Source organism: Hemiscyllium ocellatum, chromosome 11 (assembly GCF_020745735.1).
Source record: "Hemiscyllium ocellatum isolate sHemOce1 chromosome 11, sHemOce1.pat.X.cur, whole genome shotgun sequence".
Classification (NCBI taxonomy): Eukaryota; Metazoa; Chordata; class Chondrichthyes; order Orectolobiformes; family Hemiscylliidae; genus Hemiscyllium; species Hemiscyllium ocellatum.
Window position 1 is genome coordinate 1121600 of NC_083411.1, and position 17762 is coordinate 1139361.

The 17762-nt window shown below is 47.0% G+C and overlaps 1 protein-coding gene across 1 annotated transcript; it reads left to right on the forward strand.

Moving 5' to 3' along the window:
* Positions 1–398: 398 nt before the first annotated feature.
* On the forward strand, positions 399–17360 carry fhl1a (four and a half LIM domains 1a). Its single transcript, XM_060832380.1, has 6 exons — positions 399–543; positions 6489–6673; positions 8389–8563; positions 9990–10159; positions 12826–13012; positions 16263–17360. Exons 1-6 carry the CDS (start codon positions 522–524, stop codon positions 16412–16414), a joined length of 891 nt encoding a protein of 296 aa, XP_060688363.1. The 5' UTR covers positions 399–521; the 3' UTR covers positions 16415–17360.
* Positions 17361–17762: the final 402 nt, after the last annotated feature.

Below are 17762 nucleotides of genomic sequence, written 5' to 3' on the forward strand. Positions count from 1 at the left end.
TCTGCCTGTCCTTTTTCCAATTCACCCGATATATACCACCTTTTCTGAGGAAGGGTCACTACACCTGAAATGTTAACTCTTTCTCATTTTACAGATGCGATGAAACCTGTTTAGTTTCTCCAGCAGTTTCTGTTCCTATCCCACCTATAACTGTGTTTGTTTACTCTTTTTGCAATAATCCCAGCTGTCTATATTTACTCTCTTAAGCCACGGGAGGTTGGCAGGGAATTACAATGAAATTCCTGGCAGTTATAGTCATGTATCCCTTTTAGTGAATGCCTCTTGGATCAGTGACCAGCAGCAGGAATGTGAACTGCAGTCTGATCCAAGCCTCTGCCTTTCCTACTGAAATACCTAAAATGGTAAAGTGTGTGGAATGGGATTAGAGAGGCTGGGATGGGTTTGTCCAGTTCCTGTATTAATAGCTGCTTTGGCAAGTGGGAGACAATGAGGTAATTCAATGAGTGCCGAGAGTACTCTCATCTCGTCTCGGAGGCAAGAGGGAAGGCTTTGCTGAGAGAATGACTTTCCACAGAAGCCCAGGTAGTCTCCTGTTCAATTCGATACAGCGACTGTTCCAGTGGATTTTGTAACAGCTGGATGTAAATGTGTGGAATTGAGTGTGAAGAATGCTTGTCTGTGGGTTTATTTTGTTGATGTGGAGGTATTGGACTGGGGTGTACAAAGTTAAAACTCACACAACACCAGGTTATAGTCCAACAGGTTTATTTGGAAGCACTAGCTTTCGGAGCGACGCTCCTTCATCAGGTGGTTGTTAATGAAACTACCTGAAACCTAGTGCTTCCAAATAAACCTGTCGGACTATAACCTGGTGTTGTGTGATTTTTAAGTCTTTTTGTATTGGGTTCACTCGGTATTATGGGATATTCAGATCATTCCAAACACTCTGCACATTTGAACAGTCATTTGCATTGTTTCTGTGAGGGACCGTTTTTTCTGATGAAGTGGGTTGTGGGGTTTCAAGTCCGTTGTCTGACAATGTGGGAGAGATAAATTTAACTGAGACTTTCATGAGGGGAACTGGATCAATCTCTGAGGAGAAAATATTGACAGGTAAAGATGAGGTAGTGGGAGTGTTTGAATTGCAGGGAGTTACTGTGGGTACAGTGTGCATTGAATTACCTGTATCAATTCTGGAACCATTCTCTACATTAATAACTCCGTGTCATGAACTGACCAAGTTAGTGGTGCCAACAAGCATTTGACTCCTTCACCCAACATTCCTAAGAATCTAGTTTGACAGTGTTAACCTGTCAGTGTCAGCCAGGCTCGTGTCAGAGCAGCTGAGGGATCTTGCTGGTTTGTTTAATCCAGCAGTCTGTGCCTGAACACACTGTAGCTCCATTAAACATTGCTATAGTTTGGGTAAAGCAGCAAAATTCTAAATGAAAGAAACTCTCTGCATAACACCCAGGATCGAAGTTATACTGTCGGCTACACCTTCTCCAGTGAGCAGAGAGAGTCCCACAGTAACCAGCTAGTTTCTCAGAGTGCCAACAGAGCTCTGTATTTTGTATGAATATCAAAGTAATTCCCGGGGAAAACTGAGACAGGAATGTAATGTTTCACCCAGCTCTTAAACTTGAATTACTATGAAAAGCAGACAGTAAATTTCTTTTTAAAACAGTCAAAGCTTCTGTCAGCAGTGAATGCTTGGTCCATTTGCAGCTTCCTGCTGCAAGACCCTCCTACATTCTCCTGCACTCAAACACACATGGGGGGGATAGTGGAGCTGTAAACTGCGAATATTTATCATGTGAGTATTTTAGACTAACAGTGAAACCTTACCACACCCCCATCTGTCCCAGTGAGAGTGTGTCTGTTTGTACATCTATCTGCGTGTGCCTGAATGTTAGTCTATACCTGGTGTCTGTGTGTGCGCTGTGTGTTCATGTCTGTTTGTCTATATCTGTGTGTGTCTGTGTGCGTGAGTGTATGAGGCTGCATGAGTGTGTGTACGTGCATCTGTGTTTGTATCTGGGTAAAAACAATGACTGCAGATGCTGGAAACCAGATTCTGGATCAGTGGTGCTGGAAGAGCACAGCAGTTCAGGCAGCATCCAACGAGCAGCGAAATCGACGTTTCGGGCAAAAGCCCTTCATCAGGAATGAACTGCTGTGCTCTTCCAGCACCACTGATCCAGAATGTATATGTGTCTGTGTGTGTGCATGTGCCTGTGTCTGTGTACAGAAGGCTGTGCCTGTGTCTGCCTGCATGTGTGTATTTCTGTGTGGCTGTCTGTTATATGTCTTAGTGTGCCTGTTAGGATGTGCATATGAGAGAGAGTGTGTCCGTATGTGTGTGAGTATGTTTGAGTGCATGCATGTAAGTGAGTGTGTCTATGAGAGAGTGTGAGACAGTGTGAGAGTGAGTGTGTATGAGACAGTGTGTGTATGAGACAGTGTGTGTGTGAGAGACAGTGTGTCTATGAGACTGTGTGTGTGAGAGACAGTGTGTGTATGAGACTGTGTGAGTGAGACTGTGTGCGGGTGTGTGTGAGAGAGTGTGAGATGGTGTGTGTGAGACAGTATGTGTATGTGCGTATGAGACAGTGAGAGTGTGGGATGGTGTGTGTGAGTGTGAGAGGGTGTGTGTGCATGTGTGAGTGTGTGACGGTGTATGTGAGTGTAAGATGGTGTGTGTGAGACTGTGTGTGAGAGTGGGTGTGTGTGAGACTGTGCATGTGTGAGAGACTGTGTGAGTGTGAGATGGTGTGTGTACGTGTGTGAGATTGTGTGTGTGAGTGTGTGAGTGTGAGACTGCGTGTGTGCATGTGAGACTGTGAGAGTGAGTGAATCTGTATGTGTGTGTGAGACTGTGTGTGTGTGAGAGACTCTGTGTGTGAGTGTGAGTGTGAGCCTTCGTGTGAGAGACTGTGTGTGTGAGACTGTGCGTGTGTATGTATGTGGGTGTGTGAATGGGTGAGAATGTGTGTGTGTGTGTGTGAGAGTGTGTGTGTATGTGTGTGTGAACGTGTGTGTATGTGTGTGTGTGTGTGTGCATGTGAACATGTGGTTAGTGTTATGGAGCTGAATAAACCCAGAGGCCAAGTTTAATCTGAGAAGTCTTGAGGATAAACACTTTGGGTGGCTCAGTGTTTGTTTAATCTCCAAATAAACTCCGATTTTAATCCAGACTAAACAGGAAATGCTTCTTGTTAAGATTCCGGCAAATGATAGTGGTTTGGGACCTGAGAACTGAATAAAAAAGTAACTTCTTTAATGTCAAACTCTAGAAATCACCTCGTGTTGCCCCAATCCCGTTTCTGGGAGTGCTAGGAGTCACATCAAGGAAGAAGCTGGGAATGTGTTGGATCGCCCAGGGACTGGATTATTAAAGTTGTTATCTTCTGTTGTCACGTTGCATCACAAAATATTTTACATTTAGATGTTTTCGCTTCAGTCTGCGTCTTTTATTGTCACATTCAAACCACCAGCTTCAACTTTAGAAAGAGCAGAGAGCCGTCTGCCTGGCCAGGAGCAGCATCGGGACCTCCCTCGCCCTACCCCCTCCCTCCCCTCCCCTCTCCCTCCGCCCTACCTCTCCCTTGCCCTACTCCCTCCCTCTGCCCTTACCCCTCCTCTGTCCTACACCCTACCCCTCCCTCTGGCAGCTCATTCCATACACGTACCACCCTCTGTGTGAAATAGTTGCCCCTTAGGTCTCTTTTATATCTTTCCCCTCTCACCCTAAACCTATGCCCTCTAGTTCTGGACTCCCCCACCCCAGGGAAGAGACCTGGTCTATTTACCCGACCCATGCCCCTCACTGTCCATTTCAGAAATAATTGCCCTTCTCTCCAGCATCACTTCAAAAATGTCCATTTCTTCAGTCCCTTGTTCATCCAAGTGATGTCAGAGTATTGTCAGTGTCTGCCCGTGTGTCAGTCTGCGCGTGTGTCAGTCTATGCGTGTGTCAGTCTCTGCCCGTGTGACAGTCTCTGTGTGTCAGTCTCTGCATGTGTCAGTCTCTGTGTGTGTCAGTCTCTGTGTGTGACAGTCTCTGTGTGTGACAGTCTCTGTGTGTGTCAGTCTCTGCGTGTCTCAGTCTCTGTGTGTGTCAGTCTCTGTGTGTGACAGTCTCTGTGTGTGTCAGTCTCTGTGTGTGACAGTCTCTGCGTGTCTCAGTCTCTGTGTGTCAGTCTCTGCGTGTCTCAGTCTCTGTGTGTGTCAGTCTCTGTGTGTGACAGTCTCTGTGTGTGTCAGTCTCTGTGTGTGACAGTCTCTGCGTGTCTCAGTCTCTGTGTGTCAGTCTCTGCGTGTCTCAGTCTCTGTGTGTCAGTCTCTGCGTGTCTCAGTCTCTGTGTGTGTCAGTCTCTGTGTGTGACAGTCTCTGTGTGTGTCAGTCTCTGCCCGTGTGACAGTCTGTGTGTCAGTCTCTGCATGTGTCAGTCTCTGTGTGTGTCAGTCTCTGTGTGTGACAGTCTCTGTGTGTCAGTCTCTGCGTGTCTCAGTCTCTGTGTGTGTCAGTCTCTGTGTGTGACAGTCTCTGTGTGTTAGTCTCTGCGTGTCTCAGTCTCTGCGTGTCTCAGTCTCTGTGTGTCAGTCTCTGCGTGTCTCAGTCTCTGTGTGTGTCAGTCTCTGTGTGTGACAGTCTCTGTGTGTGTCAGTCTCTGCCCGTGTGACAGTCTGTGTGTCAGTCTCTGCATGTGTCAGTCTCTGTGTGTGTCACTCTCTGTGTGTGACAGTCTGTGTGTGACAGTCTGTGTGTGTGTCAGTCTCTGTGTGTATGTCAGTCTCTGTGTGACAGTCTCTGTGTGTATCAGTCTCTGTGTGTATCAGTCTCTGTGTGACAGTCTCTGGTAATACTGTACTCCAATAGGGAGGTTAATTTTGTCTTTTTCAGAAACCCTTCAGGATGTAAAAGAACTAACTGCTAAAAATCAAACTGGAGTGAACACTTCCTTCATTTATAAAGTCTCAACTTTATCAAAGAAACAAAAGTTGTCCAGTATGGAAACGGACCCTTCGGCCCAACCAGTCCCATGTCGAACATAGTCCCAAACTAATCTCGTCCCCCCTGCCTGCTCCAGGCCCATATCCCTCCAAACCCTTTCCTCTTCATGTATCCACCCAAATGTTGTGTCAATGTTATAGCTGCACCCACAGCCACCACTCCCTCAGAAAGTTCATTCCACACGTGAGCCACCCTCTGGGTAAGAAAAGTAGCTCCTCATGTCTTTTCAAAATATCTCTCCTTAAAAATGTGCCCCCAGTCTTAAAATCCCCCAGCCCAGGGAAAAGACACCTCCCACAACTGACGGAGCCATCGACAGGGACAACAACACGACCCCCAGCTCTAAAGGACATTTCTCTTTGTTTTAAATCAATGAGCAGATAGTTTCCAAACTCAGAAAAACCAAAAACCTCCAGGTTCCAACATATTCATTGTTCCCAGAAGTTGGAACATTTTGGGGGATTTGCTGTTTCAGGATTAGCCTTCCCCGAGGATGACTCATCTCCAAATTCCACCAAATGCAACTTTTTATAGTTCGGTGGATCGTGATCAACTCGAGAGAAATCCAAACCACACTCGCTGCCACCACCCCCCACACACCCACCCCACACACCCCCCCACCCCCACACACCCACACACCCCCTCACCCCCCACACACCCCCACACCCACCCCACCTCCCACACACCCACACACACCCACCCACCACACCCCCCCCCCCACCCACCCACCACACCCACACACCCCCCCACCCCCCACACACCCACCCCCCCCCACCACCCCCCCACACCCCCGCACGCACCCCCCCACCCACACACCCACACACACCCACCCACACCCACCCACCACACACCCACCCACACACCCACCCACACCCACACACCCCCCACACACCCCCACACCCACCCCACACCCCCACACACCCCCACACCCCCCACACACACCCCACCCCCCACACACCCACCCCACACACCCACCCCCCCCCCCCCTCCCTCACACACCCACCCACACCCACCCCACCCCCCACACCCCCCCACACCCACCCCACCTCCCACACACCCTCACACACCCACCCACACCCACCCCACGCCCCACACACCCACCCACACACCCACCCACACCCACTCCACACACTCACACCCCCCACACACCCCCACACCCACCCCACCCCCCACACACCCACACACCACCCCCCCACACACCCACCCCACCCCCCACACACCCACCCACACCCACCCCACTCCCCACACACCCACACACCCACACCCCCACCCACCCCCCCCCCCCCCCACAGTCCCTCCCTCCTTGTCTGGTCAGAAAGCCTCTCACTGCCAGGGATGTGCCCACCCTCTCAGTCTGTTTCCCTACACACTCCCCCTCCCCCACAACCCCTACCCTCAAACACAACCCCCTCTGCCATTACGCCCCAAGCGGTCTCTCTCTCTCTCTCTCTCTCTCTTTCTCTCTGTGTCTGTCCCAGTGCTAACTGCTCCTGGCCCATGTTTCTGACAGATGCCTATTACCGCTTCCCCGAGCGTACGATGAATGAGCGGTTGGACTGTCATTATTGTAAGGAGTCACTGCATGGCAGCAAATACATTGAGAAGGACAAACTGCACTGCTGTATCAAATGTTACGACAAGTTCATCGCCAACACGTGCTTTGTCTGCAGGAAACCAATAAGCTTTGATTCCAAGGTATGGACCAATCAGGGCCTGGGGATCTGCTGAGGTGGGTGATCGAGTGAACTCCCTATCTCGTCTTCCGCTAATTCCGAGAATCCACTCAAAAATCTTTCATTCAATCTCACTCGCCCAAAACTGCAAACTTCAATTACCTCTCTCCCGTGTGGATCCCAAGATCCCATGGGATTACTGGGAGATGTTCAAGGTTGTGGTTCTCACTTGACCAACATCACCAGGTGGACGATCTGGTGATTACCCTATTACTCGGGGTTAGATCTTCCACATTGGCTGGGACACCCTTTGGGGTTTTCAGTCTCTTGTTGTGAAATTCCCAAACCCCACTTTCTCTGTCCTCCCTCCAGCAGGACCATCAGGAATGGGTTTGGGAAATAGACCCCAATAATTAACATCAGCTTTTAATCTGAATTGTGTTTCCCGTGACCGGGATGGTGTTAATTTCCTCACTCTCCTTTTTACCTCTTGCTTGTCTATTGTCCAAAAGCTCAGTCACTCGGTCACTTCCCCAAAAACCTGATGTTAAATTTAGGATTTGGGAGTTTTCCTCTTTTAGGTTTTTGTTAAATAATCAAGAGTCCCTGGTGATTTTCTGATCGAGGTGGAGTGGGCGGCACTTCCTGGGTGGAGATAGTTTAGCGTTAGAGTGGGGGTTAGAGGTTAAGGGTTAGGGTCAGGGTAAGGGTGAGGGTGAGGGCTAAGGTGAGGGTTTATGCTTAGGGTTAGTATTTAGGGTTAGGGTTTAGGGGTCAGTTTTATCGTTCAGGTTTAGATTTAGGGTTAGGGTTATGGCTCAGGTTTAGATTTAGGATGACAGTTTAGGTTTAGGGGTTCGGGTTTAGGGTTCAAGTGAAGATTTAGGATTCAGGTTAGGGTTTAGGTTTAGGGTGAGGGTTTAGGCTGAGGGTTGAAGGTGAGCATTCAGATTTAGGGTGAGGGTTAGGATTAGGGTTTATGGGTCGGGTTTAGGGTTCTGGGTTAAGGTGTGGGTTTAAAGTTAAGTTGAGGGTTCAGGTTTCGGGTTCAGTTTATGGTTAGGATTATGATTTAGGGTTTAGGGTTAAGGGTTTGGAATTGGGTGAGGGTTTAAATTTAGGGTTAAGGGTTAGGAATTGGGTTAGGGTTAGGGTGAAGGTTTAGTGTGAGGGTTAGGGTTTGGGTTAGGGTGAAGGTTTAGGATTAGATTAGATTACTTACAGTGTGGAAACAGGCCCTTTGGCCCAACAAGTCCAAGGGTTAGGTTGAAGATTTAGGTTTAGGGTTAAGCTGAGGGTTTTGGGTTTCGGGTTAGGGTTAGGGTGAGGGTTGAGGGTGAGGGTTCGAGTTTGGGGTTAGGGTTATTGTGAGGATTTAGGGTTAGAGTCTGGGTTTAGAGTTTGGGTGAGAGTTTAGGTTTAGGGTTGGGGTTAGGGTTAGGGTGAGGGTGAGGGTTAGGGTTAAGCAATAGGGTTAGGGTTAGCAAGAGGGTTTAGGTTTAGGGTTTGGGTCTAGGGTTCGGGTGAGGGTAAGGGTTCCAGTTCAGGTTTAGGGTAAGGGTTGGGGTGAGGGTTTAGGGTTAGGGTTTAGGGGTAGGAAGATGATTCCAGCGACAATTCCCTGTGAGGATTCTGAGAGAGGTTGGGAAGTCCCTGCCTATTACTGTGGTTTGGGGACAGTTCCTGCTGTGTTCTTTCTGTAGCTCCTGACTTGGTAACGATGGTTCCTTGCTTTAGGAACTGCACCACGACGATCGCTACTGGCACGAGTCGTGTTTCCGCTGTTTCCACTGCAGCCGCTCCCTCGCCAACGATTCCTTCTGCATCAAGAACGAGCGCATCACTTGTACCAACTGCCTGCCCCGCACTGACGCCTCGACCTGTCACAGCTGCCGGAGAGCCATCAAACCAGGTCACTGCCACATCCTCCACTCACTTCACAACGTTACTCACTGACTCACCCTCGTTACTAACACTCCCTTGTTACTCACTGACTCACCCTCGTTACTTACTAACTCTCCCCCGTTACTAACTAACTTGCCCCTGGTTACTAACTCTCTACTCATTACTCACCATTAATCTCCCCTGGTTACTCAGTAACTCACTGTTTTTACTCAGTGTATGGGTGGGTATGGGATTTGGGGTAGGGTGAGGGAGTTGATGTGTGTGTGGGGGGTTTGGGGTGGGGTGGGTGTATGTTTGGGTGGGTGTGGGGTTCGGGGTGGGATGGGGCGTGGGGGAGTTGGTTGTGTGTGTGTGTGTGGAGGGGGTTTGGGGAGGGGTGGGGTGTGTGTGCGTGGGTGTGGGGTGAGGGGTGGGATGGGGGAGTTGGTGTGTGGGGGGGGTTTGGGTGGGATGGGGTGTGTGGGGGGGGGGTTGGGGAGGGGTGGAGGTGTGAGGTTGTTGAGGATGTGCTCAGGAATTGGAGGCCATTCAGGGAGTGCCACAGTCCATCGGGGAGCAGGAGACTCAGTCTGGACAGGGACGGTGTCCACACTCTGAGGCTGCACTGACTCTGCTGCCCAGCCCCTTCACCCCCATGCCCCAAGACCCACTGATGTTTGTAGGAAATGTGTGGATCAATCTACATCATAATCAAAGGCTCATGCTCCCAGAATCTTACCACAAGGCCATTCAGCCTCCAAAACTGTTGCTGGCCCTTTTGAATGATTTATCCAAATAACCGCCCTCCCCTCCTCCAGCTGTGCAGCCTTCCCAGTTTGAGAATTTCCTCGTTTGAAAGTTATTGTTGAATGTGTTCCTTCTCAGGCAGCACCACTTACTGCTCAGCTCCACTCCTGCGGATTATCACTGGGGCCATTCCCAGATAGGCTCCCAATCCAGGATGGGAATTCCCTGGGGATCACTTGGACTCTCTGTGGGACACTTGGTGGGAGTTGTGCTGCCAACTCGGTTACAGATGTACCTGGACCTTTTGATGACAATCTGACTGTGACAGCTGACCATGTGATCCGCTGCCCACATTGGGATCTGCCATCCTCACCCTCACCCTGTCTGGCCTACATGTGACTCCAGACCTACAGCAATGGGGCTGACTCTCCCTGAATACCTTCTGAAATGGTGGAGGGAATTTCTCAGGGATAGCGGAGGGAAACTACTAACAGAAAATAAATGTTGCTGCAATTAGTCACACCCTCCGCGCCCCCCAAGTGATGAGATAAAATAAAAGCCTGGCATGTGTGGGGGATGTGTGGCGGATGTGTTGAGGGAGATGTGGGGGATTTGTGGGTGCATGTGTTGAGGGAGATGTGGGCGATTGCAGGCTGAGGGGCAGTGGACAGTTATAATCTCTCCCCCCCCCCCCTCTCTCTGTGTAGGGACAAAGAGTTTTGAGTATGGGGGCTCACACTGGCACGAGCGCTGCTTCACCTGCAGCCGCTGCCTGAAGGAGATTGGCACCGCCAGATTTGTCCCAAAGGGAGACGAGATTTACTGCATCTCCTGCAACGAGAAGAAGTTTTCCAAGCACTGCGTCCACTGCCGAAAGGTGAGAGAAAGAGAGGGGTCTGGTCTGAGTGAATCACAGGCCATGTGCAGACTGTGACCAGGCAGCGTTCCCATTGTTATAGCATGACAGACACTGGGTACTGTGTTCACATTTCATGTTTTCACAACGCCTGGTGAGTTATTGAGTAACAATGTATGGTGTTACTGAGCTTTGTCAGGTACAGCACTAAATGCCAACAGGGAGAAAGTGACATTGACTGTTGGTGTAAATTGGAAGAGATGCAAACCCAACAAATCTCAAAATACCACATTTATACAACTGTTCCTTCCTGAGTTACACAATGGTCACTGGACCGGATAAAGAATCTGACAATAACAGAGAGATGGCACTGGCTGTTGTCAACTCCTACGTACACACTGAGCCTGCAAGGCTGACATGAGCTGAAAATGTGTTGCTGGAAAAGCACAGCAGGTCAGGCAGCAACCAAGGAGCAGGAGATTCGACGTTTCGGGCATGAGCCCTTCTTCAGGAATCAAGCTCTGATTCATTTTCAGCTCTGATCTCCAGCATCTGCAGTCCTCACTTTCCCCTCAAGGCTGACATGGCCTGGGATAGATTTCAGAAGCCACTGGGCAGGACCAGGAGGAGAGAATGGTTCATGTTGTACAGGTCTGGAAGGGGTTCATGTTGCATTGCATTTGTGGGCAGAGACAGAGTTTAACATTAGACTTTGGAAGGAGTAGGTCTGTGCTATGCAGCTTCTAAGAGTTAAAAATTGTGAAAAGGACGCTAAATGTTAGAGCGGTTCTTTCTTGTTGTCATCAGCAACAGGACACAAGGAACAGAGGAACAAAGGGACATTATTCCTTACAGCATGATAAGATGGTGCTGATGCAGCAAGAACAGTTCATTGTCAACTTTTAATTGCAGACACAGCAGTTAGATTCTGATTGGTCAGGGCATTGCCTTTCTGAAAAGTGTGTGATGTGTGCCACACAAAACCAGATTCTTGGTTTTATGTTTGTAGCTTCTATCACACACAAATACATCATATTACAGGGGGATGGTATTAAATTGGTTTCCAGTATAACTCATCACAGTCTGGATTATTTAGTAAATGTTGTCTAATAAGCAGTATCTATCGAATGATGGACGTACTTTTCTGAGGTTTGCAAATATGATCTGTCAGTCAGTCGTTGGACGAGATGGCCCATGTATTTGGCATCACACAGGCACTGAAACTCACAGATCACACTTCTATTTGTGCGAAAGGCAAAACATCTCTATGACTAGACAGCAGCAGTGGGAGTTAAAGTACAGAGAGACTGAGTTGATCTCTGTTGTCAGGGTGAGGGAGTGAATTGGTCACGAGAGATCAGAGCTGGAGCCAGTTGGCTGCTCCCTTACACATTTCAGAAACCTCTACAATGTTTGAGAGAAATGATGTCCATCCTACAGGCCGCAACAATCCATGACCACTAATGGCCCCTTTGGACAGAAGCTAGAATTCTGCTTCCCCCTGGTGGGCACCTGTGGAAGTGTTTGAATCTATTAGCTCTTCAACAACATACTGAAAGCTAGTGCTTCCAAATAAACCTGTTGGATTATAACCTGGTGTTGTGTGATTTTTAACTTTGTCCACCCCAGTCCAACACCAGCACCTCCTCATCTTACTGAAAACCAGAAGCCATATGTTAATCTGAAGCAAACCGTAACACATTTAATTTCATAATTTCAATGGTATGTAATGTCTCATCTCCTTTGCCTGACTAGGTGAGAGATGCATTTGCTGATTTCTGTTTCCCCTCCAAACATCCAAAGGTGTGAATCGACTTTCTTGTCTCTGCCAGGAATTTGTGATTACCCCGTGTAGTGTCTGTTTGGAGATACACAAACACCTTGTGTTTGCACCATCATCATCTTTACCCAGGTTCCTTCACAGGAGCATCAGTAAAATCTGACACTGAAGCAGAGCAGGATGTTCACACTGATTTACCCAAGAAAGAAAGGAGGCAGAAAAGTTTAGAACAGAATTAGGCCATTCGGCCCCTCAAGCCTGCTCCACACGATCCTGGCTGATCTTTAACCTCAATGCCTTCTTCCCACATCTTCTGTCCAATCACAGATTTCATTAGTGTTCAGAAATATACTGCATCTGCCTCGAATCCACCCAGTTTCTGGGATAGAGGATTCCAAAGATTCATCACCAAGGGAAGATGTCACTCCTGGGGATTCTGAAGTGGTGACACTCCTTTCCAGACTCTGAAACCATCAGACCAGCACCCACCCTCACAATTAACAATGTTGCTTTTGAAACAGATCACACCACTTTGATTGTAATAAATTTAAAAAGCATTACACACACAGCATCAACGTTTTCCGTTGGAGTGTCAATGTATTTTCACAATGGGAGGGGTTGATGTTTACAGTTTGAAGCAGGCTGTTGGAGGTACAAACACTAATAGAAGGTGACGTTAGGCCCATCGAGACAATGATGGGATGATGGAATGATTGAAACAGAGATGTTGAAGAGGTTAGGAGCAGCAGTGATCCTGGGTAAAGGGGGTGGGGGGGAGATTTGGAGTTAGGGATGAGCAAGGCCATAACAGACTGAACCTACCTGTGAATCTGTTCCGATCGGATTTACCTATGGGCTGTTGTGGGGCTCCTTTGACTGATGCTGTGACCTGTCTGATGTGTTTCAGGCAATCACCAGTGGAGGACTGACCTATCGGGATGAGCCTTGGCATTCGGAATGCTTTGTGTGCAAGACATGTCGCAAACAGCTGGGTGGACAGCGTTTCACCGCCCATGAGAACTTTCTCTACTGTGTTGACTGCTACAGTAACTTCATTGCCAAGAAGTGTGGTGTTTGTCACAAGCCTGTGACTGGTGAGTTACTGCATCTTGCCACTACTTTTCAAGCCACATTATAAAATAAGAGATGGATTTGTCGAATGGTGCCAAGACTCACCTTAATGACTCCATCCCTGACCTGGCCAGCCTTCATACCTTGTGCATCCTCACAATCCACTGCTAGCCCCCAGCCTTTCCTGTGATTGGGTCATCGATATTATTCATCCCCCATTGCACCGAAAACAAACATCCTCCAACACTGGAAACACTCAGCGGGTCAGGCAATGGAACACTGAAGAGTAATACTGGACTTGAAGCATTAACTCTCAAGTTCTTACAAGTAGTAACAAAATCATAGGCAGAGGTCTTCAGCACTGAAACAGGTCCTTCATCTGTGCCACCCAATTTCCACAACTAATCTAGTCCCATTTCCCTGTGCTTGGTCCATATCCTTCCATATTTATCCCATCCATGTACCTGTCCAGCTGTTTCTTAAATTACAAAATTGTACTTGCCTCTACCACTAGCCTCATCTAAACTCTCACCACCCTCTGTGTGAAAAAACTGCCCCTCTGGACCGTTTTGTATCTCTCCTTAAACCTATGCCTAGTTTTAGACCTCCTTACCAGAGGGAAAAGCTGTCAGCTATCTACCTTGTCCATGTCTCTCATAATTTATAAACCTTTATAAAGTCACCCTTTAGTCTCCTACGCTCCAAGGAAAAAAGTTCCAATCTATCCAACCTCTCACTATAACTCAAAACTTCCAATCCAGCTAGCATCCTAGTAAATCTTTTCTGCATTCTTTCCAGTTTAATAACATCCTTTCTATAGTAGGGGAGTACTCCAATCGCGGCTTCACCAACATCTAGTTCAGCTGCAGCAAGGTGTTCCAACTCCGATACTCAACGCTCTGACTGATGAAAACAAACACGTTGAAAGCCTTCTTCACCGCTCTATTTACCTGTGACCCCACTTTCAAGGATCTATGAACCAGTGCCCCTAGATCTCTTTGTTCTGTAACACTCCCCAAGACCCTACACCATTGACTGTGTAGGTCCTGCCTTGGTTCGCTTTCCCAAAATGCAACACCTTGCACGCATCAAAATTAAACTCCACCTGCCATCCCTCAGCCCACTGAGTCAGTTGATCAAATCTCGCTGTATTCCCAGGTAACCTTCTTCACGGTCGACTCTACCACCAACCTTGGTGTCATCTGCATACTTACTAACCACACATCCAAGTTCTCATCCAAATCATTTATATAAATGACAAATAACAGCGGACCCAGCACCAATTCCTGTGACTCACTGCTGGTCACAGGCCTCCCAATCTGAAATAAAACCCTCCATCACTACTCCCTTATCTTCTACCATCAAGCCAATTTTGTATCCAGTCGGCTTGGTCTCCCCGAATCCTTACTCAACAACTCGGCACCTTGTCAAAGGCCTTGCAAAAGTCCATGGCGACAACATCCACTGCACTGTCCTCAATTACTTTTCTCGGTCACAAGGTACCTTGGATGCTACCTGACCTGCTGCGCTTTTCCAGCAACACATTTTCAGCTCTGATCTCCAGCATCTGCAGACCTCACTTTCTCCTCCTATATATCTGAATGCCCTATTTATGTCCTTCGAATACATTATAACAAAAGCTACTGGTTTTGGACTCCTTCCCTTTTTAAACAAAGGTGTTTCATTGGCTGTTTTCCAATCCTCTTGGACTTTTTCAGAATCTAAGGCGACCTGGAAGATTCCTGCCAGTGTATTCACCATCTCTGTAGCTACCTTTTCATGCTACAACTAAACAAAATGCTGGTGCGGTCACACTTGGAATATTGTGTACAGTTTCCGGTCGCCCCATTACAGGAAGGATATGGAAGCATTGGAAAAGGTGCAGAGGAGATTTACCAGGATGTTGCCTGGTCTGGAGGGAAGGTCTTATGAGGAAAGGTTGAGAGACTTGGGACTGTTCTCATTGGAAAGGCGGCGGCAAAGAGGGGATTTGATCGGGACATACAAGATGATCAGAGGATTAGATAGGGTAGACATTGAAAGACTTTTTCCTAGGATGATGCAGTCAGCTTATACGAGGGGGCATAACTACAAATTGAGGGGTGATAGATTTAAGACAGATGTCAGAGGCAAGTTTTTTTTTTACACAGAGTGGTAAGGGCGTGGAATGCCCTACCTACTAATGTAGTCAACTCAGCCACATTAGCAAGATTTAAAGAATCCTTAGATAAGCCCATGGATGTTGATTCTATGTTCTAAGTCAGAGTAAGGAGAAGTGGATCTTTGTTCAGGCTGACATGAGTGGTGTGCCTTAGCTGTTTACAATGTATCTGAACAATTCAGAGGAAGGAATAATAGGAGCTAAATCTGATAAGACAAGGACAGGTAGAAGAGTGAGTGCGAAGAGGACATGAGGAACCTACAAAGGGACAGAGATAGGGAGTGGGTAAAGATCTGACAAATGGAAGACAAGGTAGTAAAGTATGAAATGGTCCATTTTGGAGTAAAGAATAAAAAATAAGCAAATTATCAAAATGTGAAGATTTGAAGAGCTCTCTGATGCAGAGGGATCTGGGTGTCCTTGAGCATGAATCACAGAGTGGTAGTAAGCGTTGCAAGAGTAGAAAGATCATGCTTCAGGTATATAGGGAATTGGTGAGACCACATCTGGACAGTAGTGGTCACTGTCCTTACAGAAGGATGTTTACATGCTGGAAACAGTTCAGAGGTGGTTTATTGGTCTATGACCTGGAATGAGCAGATTGCCATCTGAGCAAAGGCTGGACAGGCTAGACCTGCACCCTCGAGAGTTTCGAAGATCAGAGGTGACTTAATGGTAACAAAAATCCTCAGGGGACTTGACCAGGTGGATGTTTAAAAGATGCTTCCCCTCTTCTTGGAGAATCTAGAATCAGGAATCATAGCTGAAAACCAGGAGGTGGCCATTTAAAACAGAAACGAGGAAACACCTTTCTCTTAAAGTTTGAGTGTTCTTGAAATTCCCTTTCTCAAAAGGCAGTGCATGCAGAATACGAATATTTTTAAGGCAGAGGGAGAGGAGTCTCAATGACTAAGAGGGATGAAAGATGATCGGGGATAGCAGGGTTTGCAGGAATGTAGAGTTGATGTTAAAATCAGAGCAGTCAAGATCGTATCACATTCCAGGCTTAAAGGAGTGATCGGCCAACCTTGCCGTGTGTGTATATTGTTTCAATGCTCCAACTATACAGACGTGTGTGATATTGTTTTCACATGATGTTGCCCTGCTCCTAGGGTTTGGAGGGGCTGAGGTTGTAACCTACGAAGATCGTCAATGGCACAGCAACTGCTTCAAGTGCAAGAAGTGTTACAGTTCCCTGATCAACAAGCGTTTTGTTACCCACAACAGGGATGTGTACTGCCCTGACTGCGCAAAGTCCCTGTAAACCCTGGATCATACCGCACAGCGATGGGAAACACTCGAATGGTACTCGCTGATCAAATCCATTAGCCGGTTTTCCCAGAGCTTGAAAAAGTAACCGAATGCTTTGAAGGCAGTACAACAGCATTTACTTGCAATTATTTCAGAAGTTTGATAATATGACAGCAGTACTTCCTGCAATGCTAAATATTAACCTATGGCATGGAAAATAGCTAAAGGTTTAAAAAACAATTCTTCAGTTAAAGTTTAATTCAAATGTCTGCAATAATAGTGACTTTAGAGATGAGCTTCTTAAAAGAGTAAAAATAAATAAATGCTGGAATGATATTTAAACTCATCATTTATAATGCTATTTACTCAGTATTACTGTTGTATTTGACTGCATGCATTGCTCACCCAGGTGTCTTGTCACTTCAGAGATTGGTTCTTTAATGCAGTGAAATGTACTCTCTTAAAATTTAAATCCATTTTCATCCCATAGAATATAAGCAGGAGGCTGTTCTGTGGAAGTATGATTGCTCTGAGACACATTTTTTGGGATATGATTTGGATCATACACAAGTTGAGCTGTAGGAGGCTTCTATGCGGATACTGAAATCGTTTCCAACAGTGATACCAAACAATTTAGACAGCAGATTGCTTTTGTCACCAGCCTTACAACAACTGATGTTTTAAACAACTGTGCAGGTGTGAATTTTCTTATTTCTATTCCAGTCAATAGACCTTTGTTCAGTATGTTCAGGTTTTGTTTGCACACTAATGATAGTTAGACTCCAATTTACTGTTGCTTTTGCAATGACTAATTGTATGTGCCATGTTGAAAATGTGTAATGGAATAATGTATGACCTCATAGCATGCGAGGTCATCATCCCATTCAGTATCTGGATGATCAATGGTTTACTTGCAGCATGATGACACTGTACCATAATAAAATACTTTCAAACCTCCAGACAGCTATGTGCTTTTTGGAATCGGGTAACTAGTTTCCCCGTTCAGAATGAGCAGAAATGGGCACATCTGCTTTTCTCACTAAAGTTACATGAAGAAAACACGCATCAAACGGACTCCCACGTTTCTGAGGACATGGATTATCAGGGGATCCAATGAAGGGCAAGTGGGTTAGCAACCAGAGGTCACAGATGTAAAATAATTGGCAGAATAAAGTCGGGGGGGGGGGGGGGGGAATGAGGGGAAAAAAATTTAGTCAGGCTTTAGCTCTGGCCTGGCATGGAATGAATGGGGCAAGACACAATTTCACTGGAATTCTGAAAATGTAACTGGAAAAACACCAGAGACTGGTCGGGCTTCAGAGAAAAAGCTAGGATCTTTAACTAAATCAGGAAGATCTATC